This window comes from Lissotriton helveticus, chromosome 7 (genome assembly GCF_964261635.1).
Source record: "Lissotriton helveticus chromosome 7, aLisHel1.1, whole genome shotgun sequence".
In the NCBI taxonomy this organism is placed as follows: Eukaryota; Metazoa; Chordata; class Amphibia; order Caudata; family Salamandridae; genus Lissotriton; species Lissotriton helveticus.
In genome coordinates this window covers 588173913-588199752 of record NC_136068.1, presented here as the reverse complement: position 1 = coordinate 588199752, position 25840 = coordinate 588173913, and the positions used below count along the sequence as shown (strand labels likewise).

The 25840-nt window shown below is 45.6% G+C and overlaps 1 protein-coding gene across 2 annotated transcripts in view; it reads left to right on the top strand.

The window, feature by feature from the left end:
- RMND5B (required for meiotic nuclear division 5 homolog B) overlaps positions 1–25840 on the top strand; it is a 140474-nt gene that overhangs the window by 11985 nt on the left and 102649 nt on the right. For both annotated transcript variants that reach the window (XM_078652734.1, XM_078652733.1), the window contains exon 2: positions 3639–3815. In XM_078652734.1, coding sequence (XP_078508860.1) covers positions 3677–3815 — 139 coding nt within the window. In that variant the 5' untranslated portion in view covers positions 3639–3676. The remainder of the gene's footprint in view (positions 1–3638; positions 3816–25840) is intronic.

Below are 25840 nucleotides of genomic sequence, written 5' to 3'. Positions count from 1 at the left end.
CGGAAGTCACTAATCTCCTCATGGACAATAAGCCGTCAAGGATAGCCACGTGCAAACTGGTCTGAAGCTGGTACGATGGGGCATTGCCCTACCCGATATCCGTGCATACTACTGGGCCTCACAACTGATAAGTCAATCGGTGGCTTCACATGCCCGGCACTGACCCGGCATACCAACCAGACAGGGAAACCCTGGGAACTGGGGGAATGAATAGAGTAGTCTACAACAAGCGGAAAACACCCGGGCTCATAGGACCGACAGCACACACAATTCATGTCTGTAACACAGTGACACGACACCTCAGATGGGTCGATAAACTCACGCAACACGCCCCACTGTGGTACACCGGTAGGATGGGTACCCTGGGAAAGAGCAAAGGGTTTCAGAAGTGGGACTTGATAGAAATCTCCTGGCCGGGAGACCTATGGATGGGAGGGTAAGGCGGTCACCTTTACTCACCTGCAAGAACATTGCGAGATTGCTCCTGTAAAAAAGTTTTGGTACATGCAGGTTAAACGCGCACTAGAAGCAGCACTTCCAGCAGCTGACATACTCCCTGAATCCTCCCCTTAGAAGACCGACCACTGACTGATTACTTACACAAGAAGGCGATCTCCCTTACATACCGGAAAATGATTAATAACCAGACAGACCCCCCTGACACGACTCCGGGATACCTGGCAGGTGGAGGTTGGAGACTTTGATGACTCTGAATGGCAAGACGGGACCGCATTGCCAAGAGATGTAGAGGTCTCCTCAAGAATGCGTCTTCATCCAACTAAAAATACGGCATAGGACCTACTACACAAGAGTGACAATGCACAAGATAGGCAGAACCTCAGACCTGTACTGTTTGCGCCATGTGAGGAATTGGGCATATTTTACCATACTCTGTGGGAGTGTCCGGGGATCACATCATACTGGACAGCAGTAATGGATATTATCACAAAGGTAAGCGGGAACATAGTTCCCCTTTCTCCCAAGTGCTACCTTTTAAACATATGGGAACCAATGGACCTCAACCACGCAGATAGACAGTGGGCAACAATGGGGATGATGGTAGCAAAACGAAACATTGCTCAGACATGAGGGGCAGCACAAACCCCAATCGTAACAGAATGGTGTAGAGACATGGACATGATCGTGGTGGCCGAAAAAGCTTCATATATTCATAGAGGATGCCACAAGAAATGGGGGAGGGTGTGAGGCAAATGGAATGAATACAGAGGCTATATATGTACCCCCATGCCATAGACCATGGCTCAGACGATGAGACATAATAGGCGAAACTGTGTAACCTGTCCATCACTGTATATATTATTGCTCAATGAGATGTCCACATAGTTTCTCATATATAAGAGATGTATTGCAGATCTTATATTAAATAAAATAAAACGTTTTAATAAAAAAATAGACTCCTACTTTTTCTGCTTTCTCCGGAAGAAAGCATGCCTCATAACAGCTACACACGCTGTGGGTGAAAAATGCTCATCCAAATCCAACAAAGCTGACATGAAAATATCCAAATCACCTGCACTCCTTTCATGTTTCTGAAGTTGGTTATAAATTCACAAATCCTCTGGGCCCAAACAGTACATTAAGATTCTTTTCTTCCTCTCAGGTGTATAAGGTCCATCACAATCCTCCAGTTTGGCTATATAATTAAAGAAATATTCTTACCATTCATCCCATTGTACAGCAGGTTCACCAGAAGGTGCAAAGAAATTATTTAGGTGAACTAAGATGTAAAGCAGAATTAAGAGTTGCTGGAGCAGCCTCCTTTTCAGACATGCTAGAATTCCTCATGCTCGATTAGCAATAAAAAAAATAAGGAAGCTGTTCACAGTTTACCAAGCAAAAAATAACGTTACTTAAAAACTTACGTTTTCCAAGTTGTCCATATGTCTGCTAGCAAGGAAGCGCACAAGGTGCAATCAATCTGAAATATGCCCAGAAATGCACATAAATTACCTCAGATCTGTTGCCTCTCAGATCTACAACAGCTCCGTGCTTGTTTATACTCCTTTATTTTCTTTCAAAATGGCTGCCTGTCGAGGTCGTGGCTTTAGATCTCTTGAGTTTATGTACGGCCCGGCGTGCTGCTCTCAACGAAAGACTTTCTCGGAGACGTGCAGCTAATACATGCTAATTCTTTTTTAGGCATCTGCGCAGTCCTCTTGATGCATTGTCGTAACCAGGATGTGTCTCCTTCTCCTCACACGGCGTGTAGTTGCACTCAAGAGGTCACAATCGCGTGGCAGCGCCTTTTAAAATATGCTTGAAGGCTGCCGACTACCACAAATTACTGGCCATGCATGGAAATTTCCCAGATAAGTAGGCGGCAGTCTTTACATGTGCTGGGCTGTTGTGTCTAGCTGGATAAATAAATAAACATACCAAACTCCTCCTTGGCTGCAGAAATGATTCTGTGGGTTCCTGAGGTTGCTCAACGCATCACCAATTTCTGTAGTAATGATGGCCCACCAGGTAAGTTGTATAACTCCTTTCTTGAACAACTCTGTAGGACTCGGGTTAACATGTACATGTACTTCCCAACTCCAACTCCCCCAGCTTTCCAAACCTTTACCTTCTGGAACTCACTTCCAGATGAACTTAGATTCCTCTCATCTGAGGCTGTGTTCCGCAGGAACCTCAAAACTTCGTTCTTCTCTTGGATCTAGCCTGACGGAATTCTATGATGGACCCTCTAGGACTTCACATGCTGTCAGCGCCGGGACACCCCCGTTGGGGGTAGCTGTTCGCGCTTTACAAGTGACTAAATAAATAAATAAACATACTAAGCATTCCACATTCTACCCCATTACTACACAATTGAATCAAAACACTTCTGCACAAACTGTGGATCGCTGTTTATTTGAAGCAAAAGACAACATGCATTATTTATACTGGTAATTCGGTACTTTTGAGAGCAAACATAGGCAGAAAGGCATTGAACGGAAGGGATGGCATTTGTAGCAGCAGACCGCATCGCTGCAGTGGAAGACCGAGATAGCTTCCTTCTGAAGCGAGCATAGACTCTGCCCCATCCTTATCAGACGAAGGCTGTTGTAGCTCTCAAGACTTCCAGTCTATTGCGCAAGTTAATGCAAAGTACTGTTGTTAGATTTACAAGTCAAAGATCTATTAAAGTAAATGTGTGTAGTATTGAAATGATCTTCAAATGATAAACTTGTATATTACCTTTCCAGGCTATTTTTTGAGCAATACTTAACTTTAAAAGCAACTGGCACGATTTCTTCAGTTACTGGCACTGTCAGTACAACCACAAAAAGAAATGCACACAGGAGAGCTTTAATTTATGTTCATGCCAGTGGCTGCTTCCTCTGTTGACGAGACATGCATTGGAATCCGTGAAGGTCACAAATTAGGCTGCCAAAATTATTGAACACCATGGGCAAATGGGAAAGTCCGGGTCGTGTGGGATTCTGGGACCTGGAGTGTTGCAGCAGAGCCCTCTGGGGAGTGGATACACCCACTGCTGATGGATGGTTGGGTTTATACGTCATTCATTGTGCACGACCTGTAACCAGATCTAACTGAGTCATTGAAGTCACTTAATGCTATGACAAGCTATAACATCAATATGACGTGTAAAATTGCTGGTGATTTCTCCCTAGGCTTCTGGCGCCTTCCCAGTTTGCTGTAGCTGTCCATCATGGAACAGTGTGCCTGTGTGGAGAGGGAGCTGGAAAAAGTGTTGCACAAGTTCCTGAGTTATGGGCAACACAGCAACCAGAACTTGGATGAACTCCTCCGATCTGTTGGCGAGCTCCGAGAGCAACTCTCAAGTGCAGGTAACCATTGTCCATCCACTGAGATACCCCACATCCCCTCCACACCATGTCAGTTTATCAAACAGTACAGTGGCTTAAAAGCATATCATTAATCCCTGACTTTGCCACATTAAAAGACTGACCCATAGTGTAGAAAGAGTTGTTGCAGGAGTACTCAAAGCAGCTAGTATAGTCGGGATGAAGCCTTTAATAACAGCCGCTAGAGAACTAACATCAAAAACAGAAAACGCGGGTCCTAGTTGTCTATGAGAACTGTTTTGAGGAAATCACTGACCCGCAGCCCATTACCACTTCTGTGACCCAATCTCTCTTTATTGAAATCTTATGCACTTGTTTTTTGTCAACTGCATCCATTATCTTATTTCTGCTAGAAATCTTTTGGGGCTTGTCTGGTATTCAACCATCTATTCAACACAACTTACATTGCATCACCAGCTATTTTTGTCCCAGTCATACATGACAGATAGACAATGTTACATTACTGTGCTCTAACTTCATCAATTTAATGAAAAGTGGAAAAGGCATTGTTGGAACCTAAATATGTCAGGTCACCTAGGGTAGCCTGGCCTAGGGTAAGACACCATCACTAGAGGCACATGTGTGAAGGTTGCAAACCACCCAGCAGTAAATTAACGCAATTTCACTCAAAAATGACGCTACACCAATGTTTGGGAAAATACGAGCTTGTTTATAAAAATATACTTTGCTCTGTTGTCCTTTTGAAATCTCAGTTTAACACATTACAGTTTGTCATGAAAATATTAACCCTCTAAGAATTGCCAAAACTTGACATTAAAACAGTTTCCCAATTTACTACACATTACATTCAGTCATAGGTTTTGTAATTTCCTTAAAATGGTTGGAATAGTCACTCTACTTGGCTCTATAAAGTTACATCACAGTACCATAGCTTGAAAAGAAACAGTTTACTCAATCACCCTCTTCCCACCATTCAACCCGAGGGATTGATGAGCTTTTCTCACTTTACTTGCTCTGTATAAGCTCCTCGCCAGTCCTGACAATGGTAAAAGAAAAGGAGGGAAGTCTTGGAAAAGGATAGTTTGAATAACGAGGGGAAATCTCCTGTGTGGAGCGTGAAATCTTAATAATTCCTTAAAAGAGTCTGGATAACATTCCCCAGCATTAGCCCATCTCTTTTTCTGCCAAACGGAAGTCTTGTTCCCTTGTGGAAGACTCACTGGCCTCCAACTTCCCACTCTCACCACCTCCTTACTTGGTCACAGTGCGTCACAGTGCGTGGCAGTGCGTGGGACCCCTGAGGCCGGTATCTCCGTTCCACAATCAGGGAGAGGAACCACTCTCCTCGGGCGCTCGATGCCGCCCTCCGCCCCTCCTCCCCTGCTCAAGGCCGCTCCTCGTTGAGGCCTGAGCTGGGAAGAAAGACCCACGAACCAGGGAGCGCCGATGCGCACTTCCCACAGAACAGCGCTGATCTCCGCCGTCTCCCTCACAGCGGTGCGACCGCGCATGCGTGAGAGACTAGTGGCCCAGTACGGAGTCCGCTCCGCCCGCCTGACGCTGGCAGTGTCTCCACAGCGAGCCTGCTCGATCTTAGGCCCTCCTGCCCAGGACAACTAGCTCAGACTAGAGCGTGCGCAGTAGCGCTGGATACTGCTCAAAGAGCCCCCTTTTCTCCTTCCAGTCAGCGGCGCTGCCACAACAGCGCTAACGAAGCCCCAGGGGGTCCCACTCACGACGGAATCGGCTGTTCCCCAGAAATTCCTTCACTGCCTCACAAGAGGGACAGGTGCTTCACCAGCTACACGACCGGTAAGGGCCCACAAGGTCACCAGGGCATTAGCCTTCTTAATACTGGATAAAGGCTGGTGATAGAAGGGGGGGGTTTGAGGGACACTCTTCCAAAGTCTCTTCAGCTGGGCAGAGGACTGCGCTCCACAGCGCTGCAGTCTCCTTCTCCTACACACACCCCTTACTTCTAGATTAGGGGATGGTCAGGCGCCCAGGGTCATCAGTAATCCCATACAGCGGGGACAAGTCAAGTAACCCAAGGAAGGACGGGTGGTGAATCAATAGGTTAACCCTCTGACTATCCTACCCCCACCTTCTGTTACAGCCTGTCCTCCAGCTGACTCTCTCTGATTAGACAAAATGGCTGACCAGCATTCCGCCTTTTATAGGCTGACCCTCAGAGGTCCAGAAGGTTCTGGAATGCCCTACTCTATCCTATGGGGCATGTTCCAGGTATGTCAGTTATGACAGTTGGTAGCCACCATTTTGTGACTCCAACTATATTCCTGTCAGAAAAGGCCTCTAGGCCTGAGGTGAAAAACTATGAGGGGGGGAAAGAACACCTATCCCCTAGACCAACACCTTGAAAAATCTAGTGGACACAAAAATTAATAAGGGCATGAGGGCAAAAAGGGGACAAAATAAATAATAAATTGGAGGGACTACGCAAAAGGTCAGACAGGTCTAACAGGCATGCTGTGATTATCAGGCACCATGTATTTTTAATTTTTAAAAGCTGGCCGTAAACATTACAAACACAAATATTCAGAAATCGATATTGTCAAAAAGCTGCAAATGAACAGGAACTTATAGGATGAGAAAGAGGCACATTAGTACTGGTGGCATAGTCCTTTGTATTTGTCGGTGGTGCAATATGTTTTTTAGTAAAAAGAACCCAGTTATTAGTACAGTAAATAGGCAATGATTATAGACCTACTATTTTACAGTTTGAAATTCTGATATTTGTATGACCTTGTGTGTTGACTTGCGGCCACAATTGCTGGTTACTCCCAAGGTCATCTTCAGGACAAGGAGATGGGGCTAATCCAAAAGTCAAATATTTAAACGAGTACCTTCTCATTTAGAGGATTAAGATGCACATACTAGATACATATACAAGTGAGTCATAAGGATGTCTCTGGATTCAAGCAATGCAACTTTTGCAGTTTCCACTTGATCTGCAATCTGACCATATTATACTAACTTCTTGTTATTCTTCTGAATTCTTTAAATACCTAACCAGTTAAACCATTAAACACCTGGCAGCACTGTCAATTGTCTGCCAACTACAAATTAAGTATTTTCCTAAGGACCGTTAATACACAGTGTATCCTAGGTATCTTTAACCCAAAATGCTCCAGCAAATCGTGATTAATTTCCAATGCCATTTGTGGAGACAGTATATAGTTTCTCACTTTTGGTCAAAAGTTCTTACACAATCGGACAGAGTCCTTCTGCACGTTGGTCCTCAGTGGTGGGTGCAGAACGTATATGTGAGAAGACAACACCCTTTAAAGAAATTATTTGTAATGGAGAGTTAACAAAGTTTATTTTCCCTATATCTATGCTTCAGTCAAAAATGCACGCCACAGCAATTTTACTAACTAAAAATGTATTCACACATTTTAAAGTTACATCTTTACAGATGAATTCAATATGGTATATCATAATGTAATACAGTTATTAGAAGTCAGTTCTCATTGACAGTATGGCAGCCAACACATGTTTTGTGTTAACCAATTTTCTTCTTCCTCAGGATTTAATACGAAGTGTGCTCATACACAATTAAGTATACATGTTTTGTCATTTCTAAAGCATAAACCTAGCTGTCTTACAGTGTGTACAGGGACCAAGACCTTGTGAAGGTACATGGGGAAAGTTCAAAGGGAAGAGGTAGAGCTAGTGGAAGAGGTGAGAAGTCGGCCTCTCTGAGGTAGTGTTCCTCGAAGAGGTGAGTCTTCTGTTTTTTTGTGAATTGTTCAATAGTGGTGCTGAGATGTCTGACTGCAGTGTTTAGTCTCTAATCTGGCATGGCAACGATGGAACTCCTCATGGGGTGTTGATATCCGGATATTGTTAGTTTGTTAGCTAGGTAAACTGGGATCTTGGTGAGGTGGGAGCCTTGTGATGCAGCTGATCTTGAAGATCATCTGGGATTTCAGGGGACAATGCAGGGCAGGGGCAAACCCTTTAGAAGAGTGATGTGGTCTGATTTCTTCAGCCCATGATGAACCGTGCTGCTGCTAGAGATGTCTTCCAGGGGAATAAGGGTTGTCTTTGCGATGTCATTGATCAACGCATTACCTCTATCTAGGTGACGGAGGACGAGTGCTTCAGACTGTCATTTTTCTCCGGGGGTAGAGAGGAGGTTTCCCTTTTTCAGGAGAGTTGGAACCAGGCTAATATGGCACTATGTTTTTTGAGTGAGAGGTTCGAGTCAAGGGTGAAACTGAGGAATTTGGCTTATTCTGCTAGTTGGAGTGCAGTTGGGGAATGATGGCTGAATGTTGGCAGGCAGGAGAAATTTAGCTTTCAAGTGGCTTGTCCTCATGTATTTTGTTGACATACAAGTTTGGATATGTTTGAATCCGGCTTTGAGTCTTGCTGATTAAGGAGATTTTGACATAGAGTTGGGTGCAGCATAGTGGTGGATCTTGATGTTGCCATATGAAGGATCCCAGTGGTTCCCTATAAAGGCCTATAATGATTGGTGACAGCACAGATTCCTGGGGTACTCCGCAGGTGGTAGGAAGAGTCCGGATCTGGTAGTTCCTTCCTCAATACGTCGTTCTTGATTGGCGAGGTCGGATGTGAACCAGTGTAGGTTTGTGCAAGTGAAACTAATGCAAGTTTTCACTGTGTGGATCAATGCTGGATGGTCAATGATGCTGAAAGCTACAGAGAAATCAGGCAGGACCAGGAGACAAGTGTTATTTTTGTCATTGAGGAAGAGGGTGTTGTTGCGGTTTAGGTGACTTGCTGTTTTAATACTGCATTATGATCTGAATTTGTAGTCTTGGACTAGGTTTTTATTACTAATGTGCTCCTGTAGTTGGGTGACAACTGCCATCTTGATTTTTCCAACAAATGTGAGGTGGGTTATAGGACAGGAATGACCATGGTCCTCTGGATCTAGTCTAGACCTTTTCAGCATTTGTAGGATCTGTCCGTTCTTGAAGTTGTCCTGGAAGGTGCCTTTGGTAACAAAGCATTGACATTGTGGAGAAGGGGTGTGAGGGCTTATCCACGTAGAGGCATAATGGAGTAGGAAAGCTCGTCATTCTTGAAGAGGTGGCTCTGAGTGAGTTCAGACTATTGGTGAGGTCTGTGTGGGAGATACTGTTGAAGGATGACTAGTTAGTCGTGTGGCAGCTGGGTATAAGATGATGGTGTGTATGAGGAGGATGATGAATAGATGATGTTAGATTTGATGTTTTACAGTGAAGAAGAGATTGATAGTGTTGCATTGGTCGCATGATTATATGACAGAGGGTTCTGGTATGGGGATGACAAATTATTTGAGACCTTAAAGAGGACTTTCCTGTATTCCTTTAGCCTTTCCAATTCTGAATAAGGACTATGCAGCCATGAATAATAATACGGGGGCACCGAGGTGGAGATGGCATTTATTACACTCATAAACAAAACAAGAGTATTCCAAGGAAGGATAGGAGACCATCAATATGGAGCAAGGAACGACTTCACTTAAGGCGTTTTTTTTTAAAGAAAGCCCTCACTCACCACCTAGTGATGACATGCTTCATCATCGGGCCCCACAGAGGGAATCTAGCATCCCCTCTGTGTGCTGCAACGCCAGAACTACTGCGGAGCGGGTAGTGGGTAAGGACAGTGATGTGCAAAGAATATTAAGTGAGTGATGTGAGGTTTAAAATCAGTCTGTAGTGTATCAAAACAATTTTATTAGGATCACTAAGGACTTATCAATAAAATGATGTGTCGGAAATGCGTCCACAATTATTCAAGTGGTAGTTTCCTTAAGTCAGTCGACATGTTTCAGCCACGAAACGGTGTGAATTTACCTGGCATTCTTCAGGACTTTGTGTGAATAAACCCTGGCGGCATGGACTCGCTAAGGTCCACCCTAACCTAGGGACGTGAAAGTGAAAATAATTAATGAAAAAGTGCAAAAAATTAGAAAGAAAAACTGTCTTTCTAATAACTCCTGGTTTAGGAGGCTTCCGATTTTACGGTTTCTGCACCTATTAGGGAAAGAAAGGACAGAGACAAACATAAAAACAAAACATACAATCAGTTGTCTTATTGATTGCCTATTTACAGTCCAAGGTGCTCCAGTTGGTGGTATCAGAGACATCATGTGGTCGAATAACAGTATAGTTAACACCACCTTGGTCCCCAGAGTATAGAATATTATGGGTAGGTAGTGCGTAGTGCTATACGTGCTATGTACAACGCGTGATATTTACAAGGGTTGTGGGTTAAAAACGCTATCAACCTAAAATTGGGCGCGATCAGAAATCGTGCCGGAAAGTTAAAATCAGGGTAATTTCTCACTTTGATGGTGTGATAAATGCACACCATGGGTCACAGGAGGGGGGTGGAGGCGTAATCGGCACACCCTGTGGTCATCAGAAATAAAGAAAGAAATAAGGTAAGGCAGATGCAACACTCAGATCGGTACTTAGCTTAGTAGGAGGTAGAAGGTTTGTGGCTCGTCTGTACTCACGCCCTCAACGCTCGGCACCCTCAGTATACCTAAGGCGACCCTCTGCTGGACCCCGAAGATGTCCGCTCGGGGTAGCGAGGACGCTTAAGTAAACACTCCGTTTCACCGCTTCCGGGTGGGCGCGGTCAACCTGCGTCAGTGCGTGCACAGCGGGCCAATCAATGCGCTGTGGGCGCCGGGAGTATCCAGCCAATGGTTGACGAAGCGTCGTTGTTAATGGCAACCACTGCTATGCGTCTACCCGAATCACTGCTGATCGGTTCCGCTGTTACTAAGTACACGGCAGTGGTGATTTTGAAAAAATGCAACGTCGCGGTATCAATTTTGGAACACACGGGACATTGGCATTGGAAATGACTGGGTTTTGTTTTCTTTAGAAAAAAACGAACGAACGAATGCGGGGCATTGTAAGAGCATTGCTTGATTGCGTGAGCCTAATGTCACAGGTACAGATAGCCTCAGGATCAGTTAAGGACAGAATTCCGCTGTTACTAAGTACACGGCAGTGGTGATTTTGAGAAAATGCACCGTTGCGGTATCAATTTTAGAGTACACGGGACATTGACAGGAAATGACTGGGTTTTGTTTTCTTAAAAAACGAACGAATGCGAGGGCATTTTAAGATAAGATGAGCATTACTGGATTGCGAGAACCTAATGTCATAGGTACAGATAACCTCAGGATCAGTTAAGGACAGAATTCCAAGGGATGTCATCGTTCATCCCCTGGAGGTGGGTCCCAAGTCTATAGACCCACCTTTGCTCTTTTTCAAACAGACGGCGATTAATGTTGGTACCAGTACCAATGTGTTCTATTATTGTCCACTTCAGATCGTTGGTAGTATGGTTGCGTTCCAGGAAATGTCTGCTCATTTTTGTGGTGGATTTTTTGCATCTAATGTTTGAGCGATGCTCGCAAATTCTCTGTTTCACTTTCCTCCCAGTCATACCCACGTAACGCAGGTTACAAGGACAGGTGACGAGATAGACCACATTCTCAGTGTTGCAGTTAGTGTGAGCTCGTTGGGTCCAGGTTTTGCCTGGTTCCAATTCCAAGGTTTTAGTATGTGTGGTCAAATGGCAAACGCTACAATTGGAGCAAGGATAATGGCCCACCACTTGGGGGAGACCCCAGGCATCAGTTATTGACCTTGGTGTGTCAGTGATCGTTGGTAAAGGTCTAGTGTGGACCAAAGCGTCTTTGACGCTTCTACCTTTCTTAAAGGAGAACAATGGTTTTTCCCAGGTTTTTTTGGTACTCGTTAGGATTCGCCAGTTCCTATTGATAGATTTTTTCATTAGGTTGGATAAGGTGCTGTACGTTGTTACACATGTCAGGGGGATGTCTTTATCTACATGTGTCTTATCCTCCAAGAGTACCTCCCTTGGCTGATTGCGAGCTCTCTTGTAGCCTTTGTTAAGGATTGCTGTTGGGTATCCTCTGGCCTTCAATTTGGTTGAGAGTTCGGTGGATTGTTCCTTAAAGTCGTGTAACTCAGAACAATTGCGTCTTAGACGTAGGAATTGCCCGTAAGGTAGGTTTTCTTTTAGCGGGCGTGGGTGAAAGCTGGTGTATTCCAAGAGGTTATTTTTTGCAGTCGGTTTATGGTAGGTTTTAGTTTTCAGTTTGGTTCCTGCGACCTGAATGGTGACATCCAGGAATGTTGCCTCAGTCTTGCTGATTGTATGAGTAAATCTCAAATTGGGGTCAAGGTTATTGATCCAGAGTAGAAAGGTCTGGAGGTTTTCCTCGTCGCCTGTCCATAGAATCAAGACATCGTCGATGTAGCGACGCCATGTTTGTATTGACTTGGAGAAGGGGCTAGTCGGGGGTAGGATGTATTTAGCCTCAAAGTCTGCCACATAAAGTCCTGCCACGCTCGGGGCAAAGGTACTGCCCATCGAGGTCCCGGTGCATGGAAGGTACATATTACCTTGGTATGAGAAGAAATTTTCTTTGAGTGCCAGAGTCGCACACTGTAGAATGAAATTTTTCGAGGCTCGGTGGGTCCAGTTTGTAGAGTCAAGAGCTGCTCCCAGGACCTTGATTGTGTCGTCCTGGGGAATACTGGTGTACAGGCTCTCGATGTCGAGTGTTACAAGGGTAACAGTATTTTCGGTAAAGCTTAGACTCTCCAGTAGTTGGAGGAGACTCTTGGTGTCTTTGAGATAGGTCGGCGTACTCTGTACCAACGGTTTAAGATAGAAATCGCAAAAGCGAGAGAGCGGTTCGAGTAAGGAGCCAATTCCGGAGACGATTGGGCGTCCGGGCGGTGGCATCCGATTTTTATGAGTTTTAGGGAGGGTATAGAAATAAGGGACAGTGCTCTCAGTGGTATTGAGGAAGTCTGCCTCATTCTTTGAGATAAGTCCATCATCCTCCGCTTTCCTTACTAGTGTTGTTATCCGTGACCTTAGATCTCCGCTGGGATCGGCCAGCAAGGGTTTGTAGTTTTTCTGGTCGTTGAGCAATAGTTTACAGGCTTTGTCATAGTCCGTGGTATTCTGTATGACTAGACCACCGCCTTTATCTGCGGGTTTGATGGTGATACTACGATCATCTTTCAGGGCTTGCAGTGCGTGGTATTCTGCAGTGGTGAAGTTGTTGAATGATTTAGGGTCTTGGCAGTTTTCAAGGTCATAATAGACAGCCTGTTCAAATGCAGTGATGGCCGCTGGGACAGTGTGCGGTGGGGGATTGAAGGTAGAGCTCAATCTGAGACCAGTGTCACCATTACGTTGGGCCTCATTGGGATCCTCTTTACCTTCGAAGAAGGCCTTGAGTTTCAGTTTTCTGAAAAAAGCGCCCAGCTCACAGTGGAGTCTGAACTTGTCTGGTCGGCAGGTGGGAATGAAGCCCAGTCCTTTTTCTAAGACCTTGGTTTCTGTTGGAGATAGTCTTTTATCGGAGAGATTTGTTATCAGGCTTAGGTCCCGCTCGTTCCCGGTTGCTGTTCCTTGTTGCGGGTGTGATTGCTCACCATGTCCGTGTTCTCCCACGACACTTGGTTGGACCCTCTCCTTTTCCCTCTTCCTCTCCGGCCCATCCCTAAAAAAGGCTGGCGGTATTGAGGGTTGAAATTGGTTGGCGGCATGAAGGCCGGGTTCCATCCCATCATGGGGTAGGGTGGTTGTTGGAAAGGGAATTGTTGTCCCATATCCATCATTTGTTGGGGCATAGGCCATCCATGGGGTTGGTTGTGGAAGCCAGAGTGTCCTCTGTTATTCCGATTCCCCCTGTTGCCTCTCCTTTTACCTTGTTTGTAGGAGCCGGTGCTCGAACCACTGCTAATGGAAGAGTCCGCATCGGATTGCGCATTGTTAGATGCTTTTCTTTGGGGTGGTGTGAAGGCAGCAGCTGAGTATGGGTAAATTTTTTCAAATTCAAATTTGTCCAGGTCTTTTTGGAATTTGGTGACCTTGGCTTGTAATAGATTTTCTTTATATTCATTTAGGTCTTTGTTGATTTCCTCCAGCTTCTTTTTGAAGCCTGTTATTGTGGTTTTGAACCGGGTCTCTGTCTCTTGGATTTCAATCAAAAGGGTCTCTGATAACCTCAGTGCTGTCTTGATTATGAGGACGAGCCAGTCGCGGGTGCAATGCCACGCGATCATGGCCCATTCTTTCCTAAAGGTGGCATCGTTCAGGAAAATCCTAGGGGCATTGGTGACTAACAACCCCTTCGGTGCTGCATTCTTCGTTAGATACTGTTTTAGTATAGTGCCGTGGAGGATGGTGCGTATCCTCTCGCGTTTTACCTCTGTTAGTTTTTCCCATTCTGAGGTATGTGCAATTGCCTGTGAGATGGCAGGGTCAGCAAATAGATTGGTGTCAGAGATGATGTCAGCTATCTCTGATTCCGAATACGTTAAACCCAGGTTTGACATGGTGACAGATAGTGGTTATGAGAAATTACAGTCTAAAACAGCTCAATAAAAAACCAGTGTAGAGGTTTCTTAACTGAGCGAGCTCTCACAGCTGTGCGCTGCTAAGTATATCACAACAAAAAGAGAGGCAGGGTAGTGGGATACTCTCGCACCCCAGTGTCAATCTCATAAACAAAACAAGAGTATTCCAAGGAAGGATAGGAGACCATCAATATGGAGCAAGGAACGACTTCACTTAAGGCGTTTTTTTTTAAAGAAAGCCCTCACTCACCACCTAGTGATGACATGCTTCATCATCGGGCCCCACAGAGGGAATCTAGCATCCCCTCTGTGTGCTGCAACGCCAGAACTACTGCGGAGCGGGTAGTGGGTAAGGACAGTGATGTGCAAAGAATATTAAGTGAGTGATGTGAGGTTTAAAATCAGTCTGTAGTGTATCAAAACAATTTTATTAGGATCACTAAGGACTTATCAATAAAATGATGTGTCGGAAATGCGTCCACAATTATTCAAGTGGTAGTTTCCTTAAGTCAGTCGACATGTTTCAGCCACGAAACGGTGTGAATTTACCTGGCATTCTTCAGGACTTTGTGTGAATAAACCCTGGCGGCATGGACTCGCTAAGGTCCACCCTAACCTAGGGACGTGAAAGTGAAAATAATTAATGAAAAAGTGCAAAAAATTAGAAAGAAAAACTGTCTTTCTAATAACTCCTGGTTTAGGAGGCTTCCGATTTTACGGTTTCTGCACCTATTAGGGAAAGAAAGGACAGAGACAAACATAAAAACAAAACATACAATCAGTTGTCTTATTGATTGCCTATTTACAGTCCAAGGTGCTCCAGTTGGTGGTATCAGAGACATCATGTGGTCGAATAACAGTATAGTTAACACCACCTTGGTCCCCAGAGTATAGAATATTATGGGTAGGTAGTGCGTAGTGCTATACGTGCTATGTACAACGCGTGATATTTACAAGGGTTGTGGGTTAAAAACGCTATCAACCTAAAATTGGGCGCGATCAGAAATCGTGCCGGAAAGTTAAAATCAGGGTAATTTCTCACTTTGATGGTGTGATAAATGCACACCATGGGTCACAGGAGGGGGGTGGAGGCGTAATCGGCACACCCTGTGGTCATCAGAAATAAAGAAAGAAATAAGGTAAGGCAGATGCAACACTCAGATCGGTACTTAGCTTAGTAGGAGGTAGAAGGTTTGTGGCTCGTCTGTACTCACGCCCTCAACGCTCGGCACCCTCAGTATACCTAAGGCGACCCTCTGCTGGACCCCGAAGATGTCCGCTCGGGGTAGCGAGGACGCTTAAGTAAACACTCCGTTTCACCGCTTCCGGGTGGGCGCGGTCAACCTGCGTCAGTGCGTGCACAGCGGGCCAATCAATGCGCTGTGGGCGCCGGGAGTATCCAGCCAATGGTTGACGAAGCGTCGTTGTTAATGGCAACCACTGCTATGCGTCTACCCGAATCACTGCTGATCGGTTCCGCTGTTACTAAGTACACGGCAGTGGTGATTTTGAAAAAATGCAACGTCGCGGTATCAATTTTGGAACACACGGGACATTGGCATTGGAAATGACTGGGTTTTGTTTTCTTTAGAAAAAAACGAACGAACGAATGCGGGGCATTGTAAGAGCATTGCTTGATTGCGTGAGCCTAATGTCACAGGTACAGATAGCCTCAGGATCAGTTAAGGACAGAATTCCGCTGTTACTAAGTACACGGCAGTGGTGATTTTGAGAAAATGCACCGTTGCGGTATCAATTTTAGAGTACACGGGACATTGACAGGAAATGACTGGGTTTTGTTTTCTTAAAAAACGAACGAATGCGAGGGCATTTTAAGATAAGATGAGCATTACTGGATTGCGAGAACCTAATGTCATAGGTACAGATAACCTCAGGATCAGTTAAGGACAGAATTCCAAGGGATGTCATCGTTCATCCCCTGGAGGTGGGTCCCAAGTCTATAGACCCACCTTTGCTCTTTTTCAAACAGACGGCGATTAATGTTGGTACCAGTACCAATGTGTTCTATTATTGTCCACTTCAGATCGTTGGTAGTATGGTTGCGTTCCAGGAAATGTCTGCTCATTTTTGTGGTGGATTTTTTGCATCTAATGTTTGAGCGATGCTCGCAAATTCTCTGTTTCACTTTCCTCCCAGTCATACCCACGTAACGCAGGTTACAAGGACAGGTGACGAGATAGACCACATTCTCAGTGTTGCAGTTAGTGTGAGCTCGTTGGGTCCAGGTTTTGCCTGGTTCCAATTCCAAGGTTTTAGTATGTGTGGTCAAATGGCAAACGCTACAATTGGAGCAAGGATAATGGCCCACCACTTGGGGGACTTTCACGTCCCTAGGTTAGGGTGGACCTTAGCGAGTCCATGCCGCCAGGGTTTATTCACACAAAGTCCTGAAGAATGCCAGGTAAATTCACACCGTTTCGTGGCTGAAACATGTCGACTGACTTAAGGAAACTACCACTTGAATAATTGTGGACGCATTTCCGACACATCATTTTATTGATAAGTCCTTAGTGATCCTAATAAAATTGTTTTGATACACTACAGACTGATTTTAAACCTCACATCACTCACTTAATATTCTTTGCACATCACTGTCCTTACCCACTACCCGCTCCGCAGTAGTTCTGGCGTTGCAGCACACAGAGGGGATGCTAGATTCCCTCTGTGGGGCCCGATGATGAAGCATGTCATCACTAGGTGGTGAGTGAGGGCTTTCTTTAAAAAAAAACGCCTTAAGTGAAGTCGTTCCTTGCTCCATATTGATGGTCTCCTATCCTTCCTTGGAATACTCTTGTTTTGTTTATGAGATTGACACTGGGGTGCGAGAGTATCCCACTACCCTGCCTCTCTTTTTGTTGTGATGGCATTTATTAGCCACTAATCCTTCCTTACCGTTAATCGCCCAAGACACGGTTCCAACACACACACATAAACAACCAAAGTGAAGGATTAAAACCAAGCATATCGCATAGTGAGTTGGTGATTGTATCACACAACCAGTTGGTTTGTGCAATAACATATAACAGTGGTATTTGAAGAAGTCAAAGCTGCTGGTTAATGGAAGTAGCCTGGGTAAATCATGCTCACCCCAAAAGATTCCCTGAGGTACTTCGCAGTCTGCTTCCGACGGACCGGTTGGTTAAGGTATGGTACCTAATGGGGGAAATTCAAGCATGATAAACTGTGATAACCTTATCACAGTAGGGATGGGGGTGGGAGTATGGAGGACCCCACCCATGGCTGACACAAGGTGGAGGACAGACACCTCGCATCCTGAGCTACGGTGTGTCCTGGCAGAGCCACTGCTCCGTGGCTCAATCCGGACTAGTTACCGGTGGAAAACCTGGGGCGCCAACAACGCTACAAGGCGCCCGCAACACCCGCGACGCATCCCCGCTGTGGGACAGCAGAGAACAGCAACGCGGCGGAGCGGGGGAGCCCGGCAACTCGCGAACACCCCGGCAGCCCACCGGCCCCACAAGCGGCATCGCGGCCAGGCAACAGTCGTCTACCTGAAAACCAAGACTCAAGGGAAGTCGAGAGTTTCTGCCGCCCCACTCGCTGGTAACGGGGTAGCACACGCTGGTTAGAGCAAACCAAGGTTAAAGTTAAAATTTACAATCAATAGCCTCACCTACGGCGGCACACGGTCCAAGCCGATGCACCTACCCCTCGGACAGCGTCTCGGTCGAGGCGCTCAGCAGCTGGTAACGGAGCACCGGGGTGCGCCATTATTTATGTGGCCAGCATCAGTCCGCACCATCAATTACGCCGCTAGAGTGACATCCGCTTCCACAGCTGCGCATGTGCGGTCGCCCGAAGCATAGGGCTGGGAGATGAAGGTGGCGGCCATCTTGGAAGGGAGTATTGCGCATTACTTGGGCGAGGCATATGAGGAGAATCCACTAAGAGTAGAGATTGGTATCAATACCTCCCCGGATGATGGAAAATCACCCTGTCTTTTCTTATTAGTGGAATACATAGGGGGAAAGGGGGGGTGGTTTTAGATTGTTATTTATTGGGTACAGAACGAGTGTGATCCCACTAGTTAACGGGAGAACAAGTGATGCAAAGCACACAGTTGGCTCATTAACGGGACAGTGATTCTAACTACCCAAGGATGCCCACGGGACAGAATCGTTTAGCCCCAGTGAGTCCAATTGGAGCCGATGGACCCATCTCTGCTCAATCTTGAACAGTGCTTGCTTGGAGATGGCTGGGTGGGATTCAAGGACCAACCATTTGAGGCTGTCTGCAGGATGGTTATTTTGGGCATAATGCTCGTATAGTTTGGTGTGTGTTTTCAAGCACCTAATGTTGCTCTTGTGCTCCATAATCCTCACTTTGATTTGTCTCATCGTCATCCCTATGTAATTTTTCCCACAGGGGCAAGTGATCATGTAGATGCATTTGATGCTATTGCAATTTGTGTGTTTGTGAAGCTGCCACAAAAAGGTGTCTGTAATTCTCACCTCTTTAACTTGTAATGTTGTGGACATACCACACAACCGCCACAAGGAAAATGGCCAACCACTGGGGGGAGTCTCCACAATGTACTTTGGTTGTCAGTGGTGTTTTTCTTTGGGCGTGTATGGATGAGGGCATCTTTAAGGTTAGGAGTTCTTTTAAAAGCGAACGTGGGGCGTGGGATTTCTAAGCCACCTGTATTCACTATGGGCCAATGTTTATTTATAGTTTTCTTCAGAAATGATGAGTTTGGAGTGAAACAGGTAACGCATGTTATCTGATCATCTCTGGTTTTGGTATACGACTCTAGTAAGCTCTCTCTTGGGTTGTTCAATGCTCTTTTGCGGGATTTGTTCAGTAGTCTGGTAGGGTAACCTCTGTCCTGTAGTTTGTGTTGCTTCTTTTTGGAAATCTGTTTTGGCTGTACAGTTTCTCCGGACCTTGAGGAATTGCCCAAAGGGGAGGTTATCCCTCAGGGCACGGGGGTGGTAGCTTTGGTACAGAAGGAGACTGTTTCTGTCAGTGCTTTTGCGGTGAAGAGTCGTGCTCAGGCCAGTGGGATTAAGGTTGATACATAGATCCAAAAAGGGGATGCTATCTGCTGAAATGTTCCCAGTGAATTTTAAATAGGGGTTCTGTAGATTAACCCAAGAACAGAAGGCTTCGCAGGTTGTACGGTCACCCTTCCATAGAATGAGAATGTCGTCAATATACCTGCGCCACAAGGTAATATTACCAAGGTAGGGGTTGAGTGCAGATCTGATGATGCTTTCTTCAAAGGTTGCCGTGTACATACATGCCAGGCTCGGAGAAAATGTAGAACCCATTGAGGTCCCCTGGATCTGATGGTACAGTTGCGCGCCATATTGAAAAAAGTTTTCTGTCAATGCCAGAGAAGCACACGCCATGATGAATGCCACTGGTGTGGGAGAGGACCATTCCTCTAGCAGAAGGGTAGACTCAACTGCCTCCAGTGTGGCTTGCTGGGGTATGCTGGTATATAACGCCTCGACATCCATAGTGAGGAGGAGGTCAACGTCATCCCTCCCCTCAATGGATTCGACGAGGCGGAGAACATCCCTTGTGTCTTGTAAGAAAGATGGAATTTTCCTGACCACTGGTTGGAGAAAGGAGTCACAAAATTTTGATAGCGGCTCCAGTAGTGAGCCAATACCGGAAACAATCGGCCTCCCAGGTACTGGTGACACCCCTTTATGAATCTTTGGAAGGGTGTAAAAGTATGGGATAACCGGGTCTGTAGTAATCAAGAAAGCTGCTTCATTCTTAGAGATCCACTCATTCGTTTCACCCTCCAAAACTAGACTAGTGATCGTAGTGGCCAGTCTTTTAGTAGGGTCTGTAGTGAGTGGTCTGTAGTGCTTGACATTGGAGAGTTGGCGTTTACACTCAATGTCATAGTCACAACTGTTTTGGATAACAGTGGCCCCACCCTTGTCTGCCTGTTTGATAACTATGCTGGTGTCATTCCCCAGTGCTAAGACAGCTTGTTTCTCGCTCGTGCTCAAGTTTTTATGAGAGGAGGTATTGGGTCTGTTGTCCAGACTCCTAAGTACCGCCCGCTCGAAGGCTAGTATCTCAGGGGGAACCATTGAGTCAGTAGGGGTAAAGGTGGAAGGTTTTCGTAACCCTGTGTCAGTTTTGTCTTGGTCTTGCTTATCAGCAAAAAAGGAACGTAGGCGTACCTTCCTAAAGAATTGTTTTACTTCACACATTTCAGTGAAGCTATGCGGGGTCGGAGTAGGAACAAAACCTAACCCTTTCTCAAGAATCTCTGTCTCTATTGTGCTCAATATCTTATCAGAGAGATTCACAATCAGACTCTTCTGCCTCTGGTTGTGCTCCTGGTTTCCACCGTTGTCTGAGCAGTCGGTTGGTCTTGCCATTGTACAGCTTTTTGCCCTCCTCGCTTGCGCCCTCTTCCTCTGCCCCAGCCTCTGCCTAAAAAAGGTGGGTTCATTGGGTATAATTGTGGAAGACCCTGGGGGTAGAAGGGATATTGCCAAGGAGGTAGCATCTGTGGGGGACCTTGGAACATCGGACCACTATTCGGCATTTGGTTCCAGTTTGGGCGGCCCTGTTTACCTCTGTTGTTGGTTTGGTTACTCCCACTGGAGTCACTCCCAGAGGAGCCCCTACGGCTGTCATTGCCTGAGCTCTCATCAGTTGAGTAGCTATTCCTGTTGTTAGTGTATCCCTCTTTAAGGTAGGGGTATACCTTCTCTTTGTCGAATTTTGCTACATCTTTTTGCAATTTGGTCATCTTTTGTTGTAAGAGAAATTCTTGATTGTCAGAGATCTCTTGGTTGATCTCCGCCAATTTGGCTGTAAAAGGAGTTTTCTTCATTGTGCCTTGAATCGCTGTTTCAATAGCTGTGATCTTCACCAAGAGTGCATCAGCCAATCTCTTAGCAGTTTTAACAATCAGAAAAAGGAGGTCTTTTGTACACTTCCAAGACACATGACACCAGTCTACTTTGAATTGACTGTCTTCAAGGAACAGTCTGATATTGACTATTAGTCCCTGTGGGGCTTTCTTAACCCGTAGGTATTCAGTCATCATCACCCCATGCACCGTTATCCTGAGCCATTCTTTTTTCAGTGATGTTACCGTTGCCCAGTCCTCATTTGCAGCACTTGAGGCATTGGCACCACCCATTCCAAAGAGTGAGGGGGCCGTTCTTAAAGCCTCTTCTATTGCTTCTTCATCGAAACTTAGACCTGGCACATCTTCCATGATGAGGTATTGTTTGTACCAATCCGAGTTTTTTGGTGAAAGACACACAGAATTCTAGAATAATGTGTACAACCAACTGTACAAGGATAGTATCAGTGGGTACCTAATGGTCCTCTCAGTAAAGACTGATTACTGTAGGTAACCTCAAAGTCCCGCGAGAGTGCTCTCGCGCACAACATTTGAACAAAGGAGGGACTGGGGGAGGACAATATATAAATTAGCCAAAAAAGAATATTTCTATAATAGAATAACTATGGCAAAGCATAACCAAAAAGAATTCTTCGAAATTGTGAACTCCTTTACAGACCCTAAAGCCTTACATTCAGAAATCCCTCCTTCCCATAAGCTATGCAATGAAATTGCACTATACTTTGAAGATGAGATTAAGACCATCCAAAAGAATATTGAGACCCATAGCCTCCCGGATCACATTGAGGGAAAGGTGCCAGATTATGGAGAGGATAGCCCTATCCTTCAAGCCTTCCAAACTGCCACGCTATCCCAGATTAAGGAGGCGATATTAGCCTGTAAATCGTGCACCCCGCTGGACGAATCCCCCCCGATATTATTACATCATATTATCGATATAGTGAATCCTGTGATTAATAACATCGTGAATACCTCTTTATCCACCGGCATAGAACCGGACGAATGGAAATTCGCCATTGTGAAGCCACTTAAGAAAAAACTGAATGTAGATTCATCTAACATGTTACCCCTGTTACCGATCTTGGGTAAGATCAGAGAGAATAGTTTATAAAGGACTCTCCTGCTTTTCGGAGTCAACTCTGATCTTCCACCCCGCCAATCTGGATTCCGCCTAAAACATTCGACAGAATCAGCGCTACTCGAGATGTTGGACACCCTGAAATTTATAACGGACAACGGCAAGAAGGCAGTTCTGATCCTTTTGGATCTGTCTGCCACATTTGATACCATCTTGCACAATATTCTGCTAGCCAGATTGAGATCCTGTGACATTTCTGACTCTGCATTAGCATGGATTACACCCTTCCTGTCAAATGGGAAGCAGGTTATCTCTTTGGGATCCTTTATCTCGTATGAACGCACCGTCACCACGGGTGTCCCACAGGGGGCTACTCGTAGTCCACTTCTATTTATTATATATATATATATATATATATGGCCCTACTTATCTCGCTGATCTCGGCTTTTGTGATTGAAATTACATCTTACGCTGATGACACTCAGCTGATCATGTCATTGTAAAAGAATTCCACGGTAGCCGAAGACATTTTTAAAGCTTGTTTTACTGCAGTCATCAAACGGATGAAAAATAATCATCTCTGCTGTAATTCTGATAAGACGGAAATCCTACCTATTGGAAAAACAATCTTTTCCAACCAAAGGATTGGTTGCCAGATGACACTGTAGCCCCCCCCCCCCCCATCAATGGGGGAGGTTGCAAAAAATCTGGGAGTATGGTTTGACTCTTCCCTCTCTTTCAAACCTCATGTCCTAAAGGTAACAGGAACTTGTTTTGGCTTTATTAAAACTCAGAAAAAATTATTTCACCTGATGCCGCTTGCTGCAAGAAAAACAGTGGCAGTGGCTCTTATACTATGACGGCTGGACTACTGTAATAGCCTTCTGCCAGGGATTAACAAAGCTACCCTGAAGAGACCGCAGGTAGTACAGCACGCAGCAGCCAGATTGGTCCTAGGGCTTCCATGTAGAGCCTCTGCCGCCCTGAAGACCCTTCGCTGGCTCCCGGTTCATAAAAGAATTTTGTTTAAACTACAGTGGACGACCTTCAGAGCAATCTGCCGGCTAGGTCCTGTATACCTTTCAACAAGATTCAAACCATATACTACAGTGAGGACACTCCGATCTAGCGCTGCAAACCTGCTTAAACCGCCTGGCTTCAAATTGATAACCAGAGGAGGGAAATCGGCCACAGTTTTAGGGGCAAAGGCCTGGAATTGCATGCCAAAGGAACTCAGAGCAACGGAACAGGAAGAGCAGTTCAGAAAGGCTCTAAAGACATGAATCTTTGGAAAATCAGATGCCTGTTATCTGGCACTCATCTAGGTCCTAATCTGATAGAGCTGATCTTTGTTATTCATAGCTCCAGGAGACTCCGTTAGGAGTGGCAGCTGCGCCTTATAAGCAACACTTTTAATTTAATTTAATTTCACTTTGCTTCTATTCATTATTACTTTGCTAATGGTCTTTAGGTAGATGACTTGTGCTATGGTCATATGCTAAACAATGGTTGGAGCAGAGTGCTTTCAGAACGGCAAGGTATTCCTGATATTTTGATCTTCTCCTGTCTATGCGGTGCAGTCATTCTTGGCTGGTCCTTGGGTGTACCAGGGTGCTGACCGCCTGGGCTTGAAGGTAGAAATTTTCAGAGCAGAATAGCATTCTGTGTGATACTTCAGAGTGGTGTTGTAGATGTTGAGAAGCGTGTTAATATCTCTTGAGACCTTGAAGTGTCTGGATAAGTTGATTAGTTCTTGTAAATGGATAAACAAGAATGAGCGGAAGGTAACTTTCTCATTTTTCTGTTACCTTTCATGTAGGAGTATGTGTGTGGAATGGTGAAGGGGACCACAAGATTATCTGTCCAATGCAGAAGTATGGGGACTGGCAGTAGATGATGGGGATGCAGTGAGGATAAGATCCAGTGTGTGTTGTCTGTGGAGTAAGTTGTGTTGGGGGTCTGATGTGTTTAATTTCTAGAGTGTTGAGTATAGAGCAGAGGACTTCCTTCATGGTTTTGGTGCTGTATGTATGTATGAATGTATTAAGCACTTGTAAAGCGCACTGTCGCCCAAAGGGTATCCTGGCGCTGTCAAACATGTGCTCAAATCAGCTGTGGATGGATAAACGGCCGTGAGCAGATTGATCGAGGCAGGCTGATTATGAGATGGTTCATTCCCTGGGAAAGAGCCAGGTTTTGACTCCTTTCCTAAACTGCATCAGCTCTTCTGACTGTGATATTGGTAGGGAGTTTATTCCAAAGCTTGGCAGCTGCAGTGCTGAAAGTTCTCCCACCTGATTTTATCTTTCTGAATTTGGGCAACTTAACCAGATTGGCCGAGGATGAGCATAGACTGCGGGTGGGGACATACCATGCGAATTTGTACTGCATGGGTTTAGGTCCAGCACTGTGCACAGCTTTGAACACAAGGCAGAGGGATTTAAACGTTATCCTTTCTGACACTGGGAGCCAGTGTAGCTCTGCCAGCGTTTACCAGGCTGATGAGTATCTTGGTCTTGATAAAGCCAGCTTGGCCACCATTGACTGGACCCTCTGCAGTCTCTCAATTAGGTACTTGGGATACTCTAGCAGCAGCGCGTTACAGTAGTCTAGTCTACTCAAAATAACGCTTCTGACTACCAGTGCTCTGGCCTGTGAGGGTAGCATTGGGAGGATCTTTCGGAGCACCCCGATGGAAGCAAAACCGCATCCAGCAGTTTTATTGATCTGGGTTTTCAGTCTCAGGTTGTTGTCGAACATCGCTCCCAAATTACGCACCGTCTCTGAAGGTCTTAGAGGAATATCGGTTGGTATAGGCCAGAAATAATTTGGTAGTGAACGAGGAAGCTTTAATGTCAGCCAGCACTGGTCTCAAATAGACGTTAATGCCTTAACCGCGGCGGCAATTCCGCCGCGGTGCAGGCGTTCTAAAAGGTGGATGGTGCTGCGAACGCCAACGGCCGTTTGCAGCAACAGGGAGGGAGTGCTCCCGTCGGTCGTTGGCCGACGGGAGCACGGAACGGGTTAAATCATATCGGGCTGATAGCAGACCCCTGAGGAACGCCATGTGGGTTATTAGTGAACTCAGATTGAAACAGTGAAAGAGCCACTGCCTATCGTCTATTGGAGAGGTACAATTGGAACCATTTCCATGCTGTACCCACTATCCCTATGTCCTTGAGCCTGGCCAGAGTATCTCATGGTTAACCGTGTCAAAAGCGGCGGACAGGTCAAGCAGAATAAGTGTTCCTGACTGCCCCCTGTCCTTCCGCATTCGAAGATCGTCCAACACTGTTACGTGGGCGGAAGCTAAATTGCATGTCCTCCAGTATGTCGTTTGTTTCCAGAAACTGGGAGAGTGCCTTACTGACCACCCGCTCTATGATCTTTATCGGGTAGGGCAACAGGGAGATAGCTCTATAATTCTTATGGCAGGCTTGGTCCAGCGTTGCTTTTTTCAGCAAAGATGTCACCACCGCTTGTTTCCAGCAGTCCGGCACTGACCCGCTGGACAGTGATTGATTACAAATTTGTCTGGTAATCGGAAATAGCTCTAAGCTCAGCTCTTTCCAAATTGTATGTGGTAATGGGTCCAGTGGCGAGCCCGAGGAAATACCTAATGCTACTCTTTTAAAGTCCTCCACAGAGGGGGCCTCAAAGTCCCCAGGCAGAT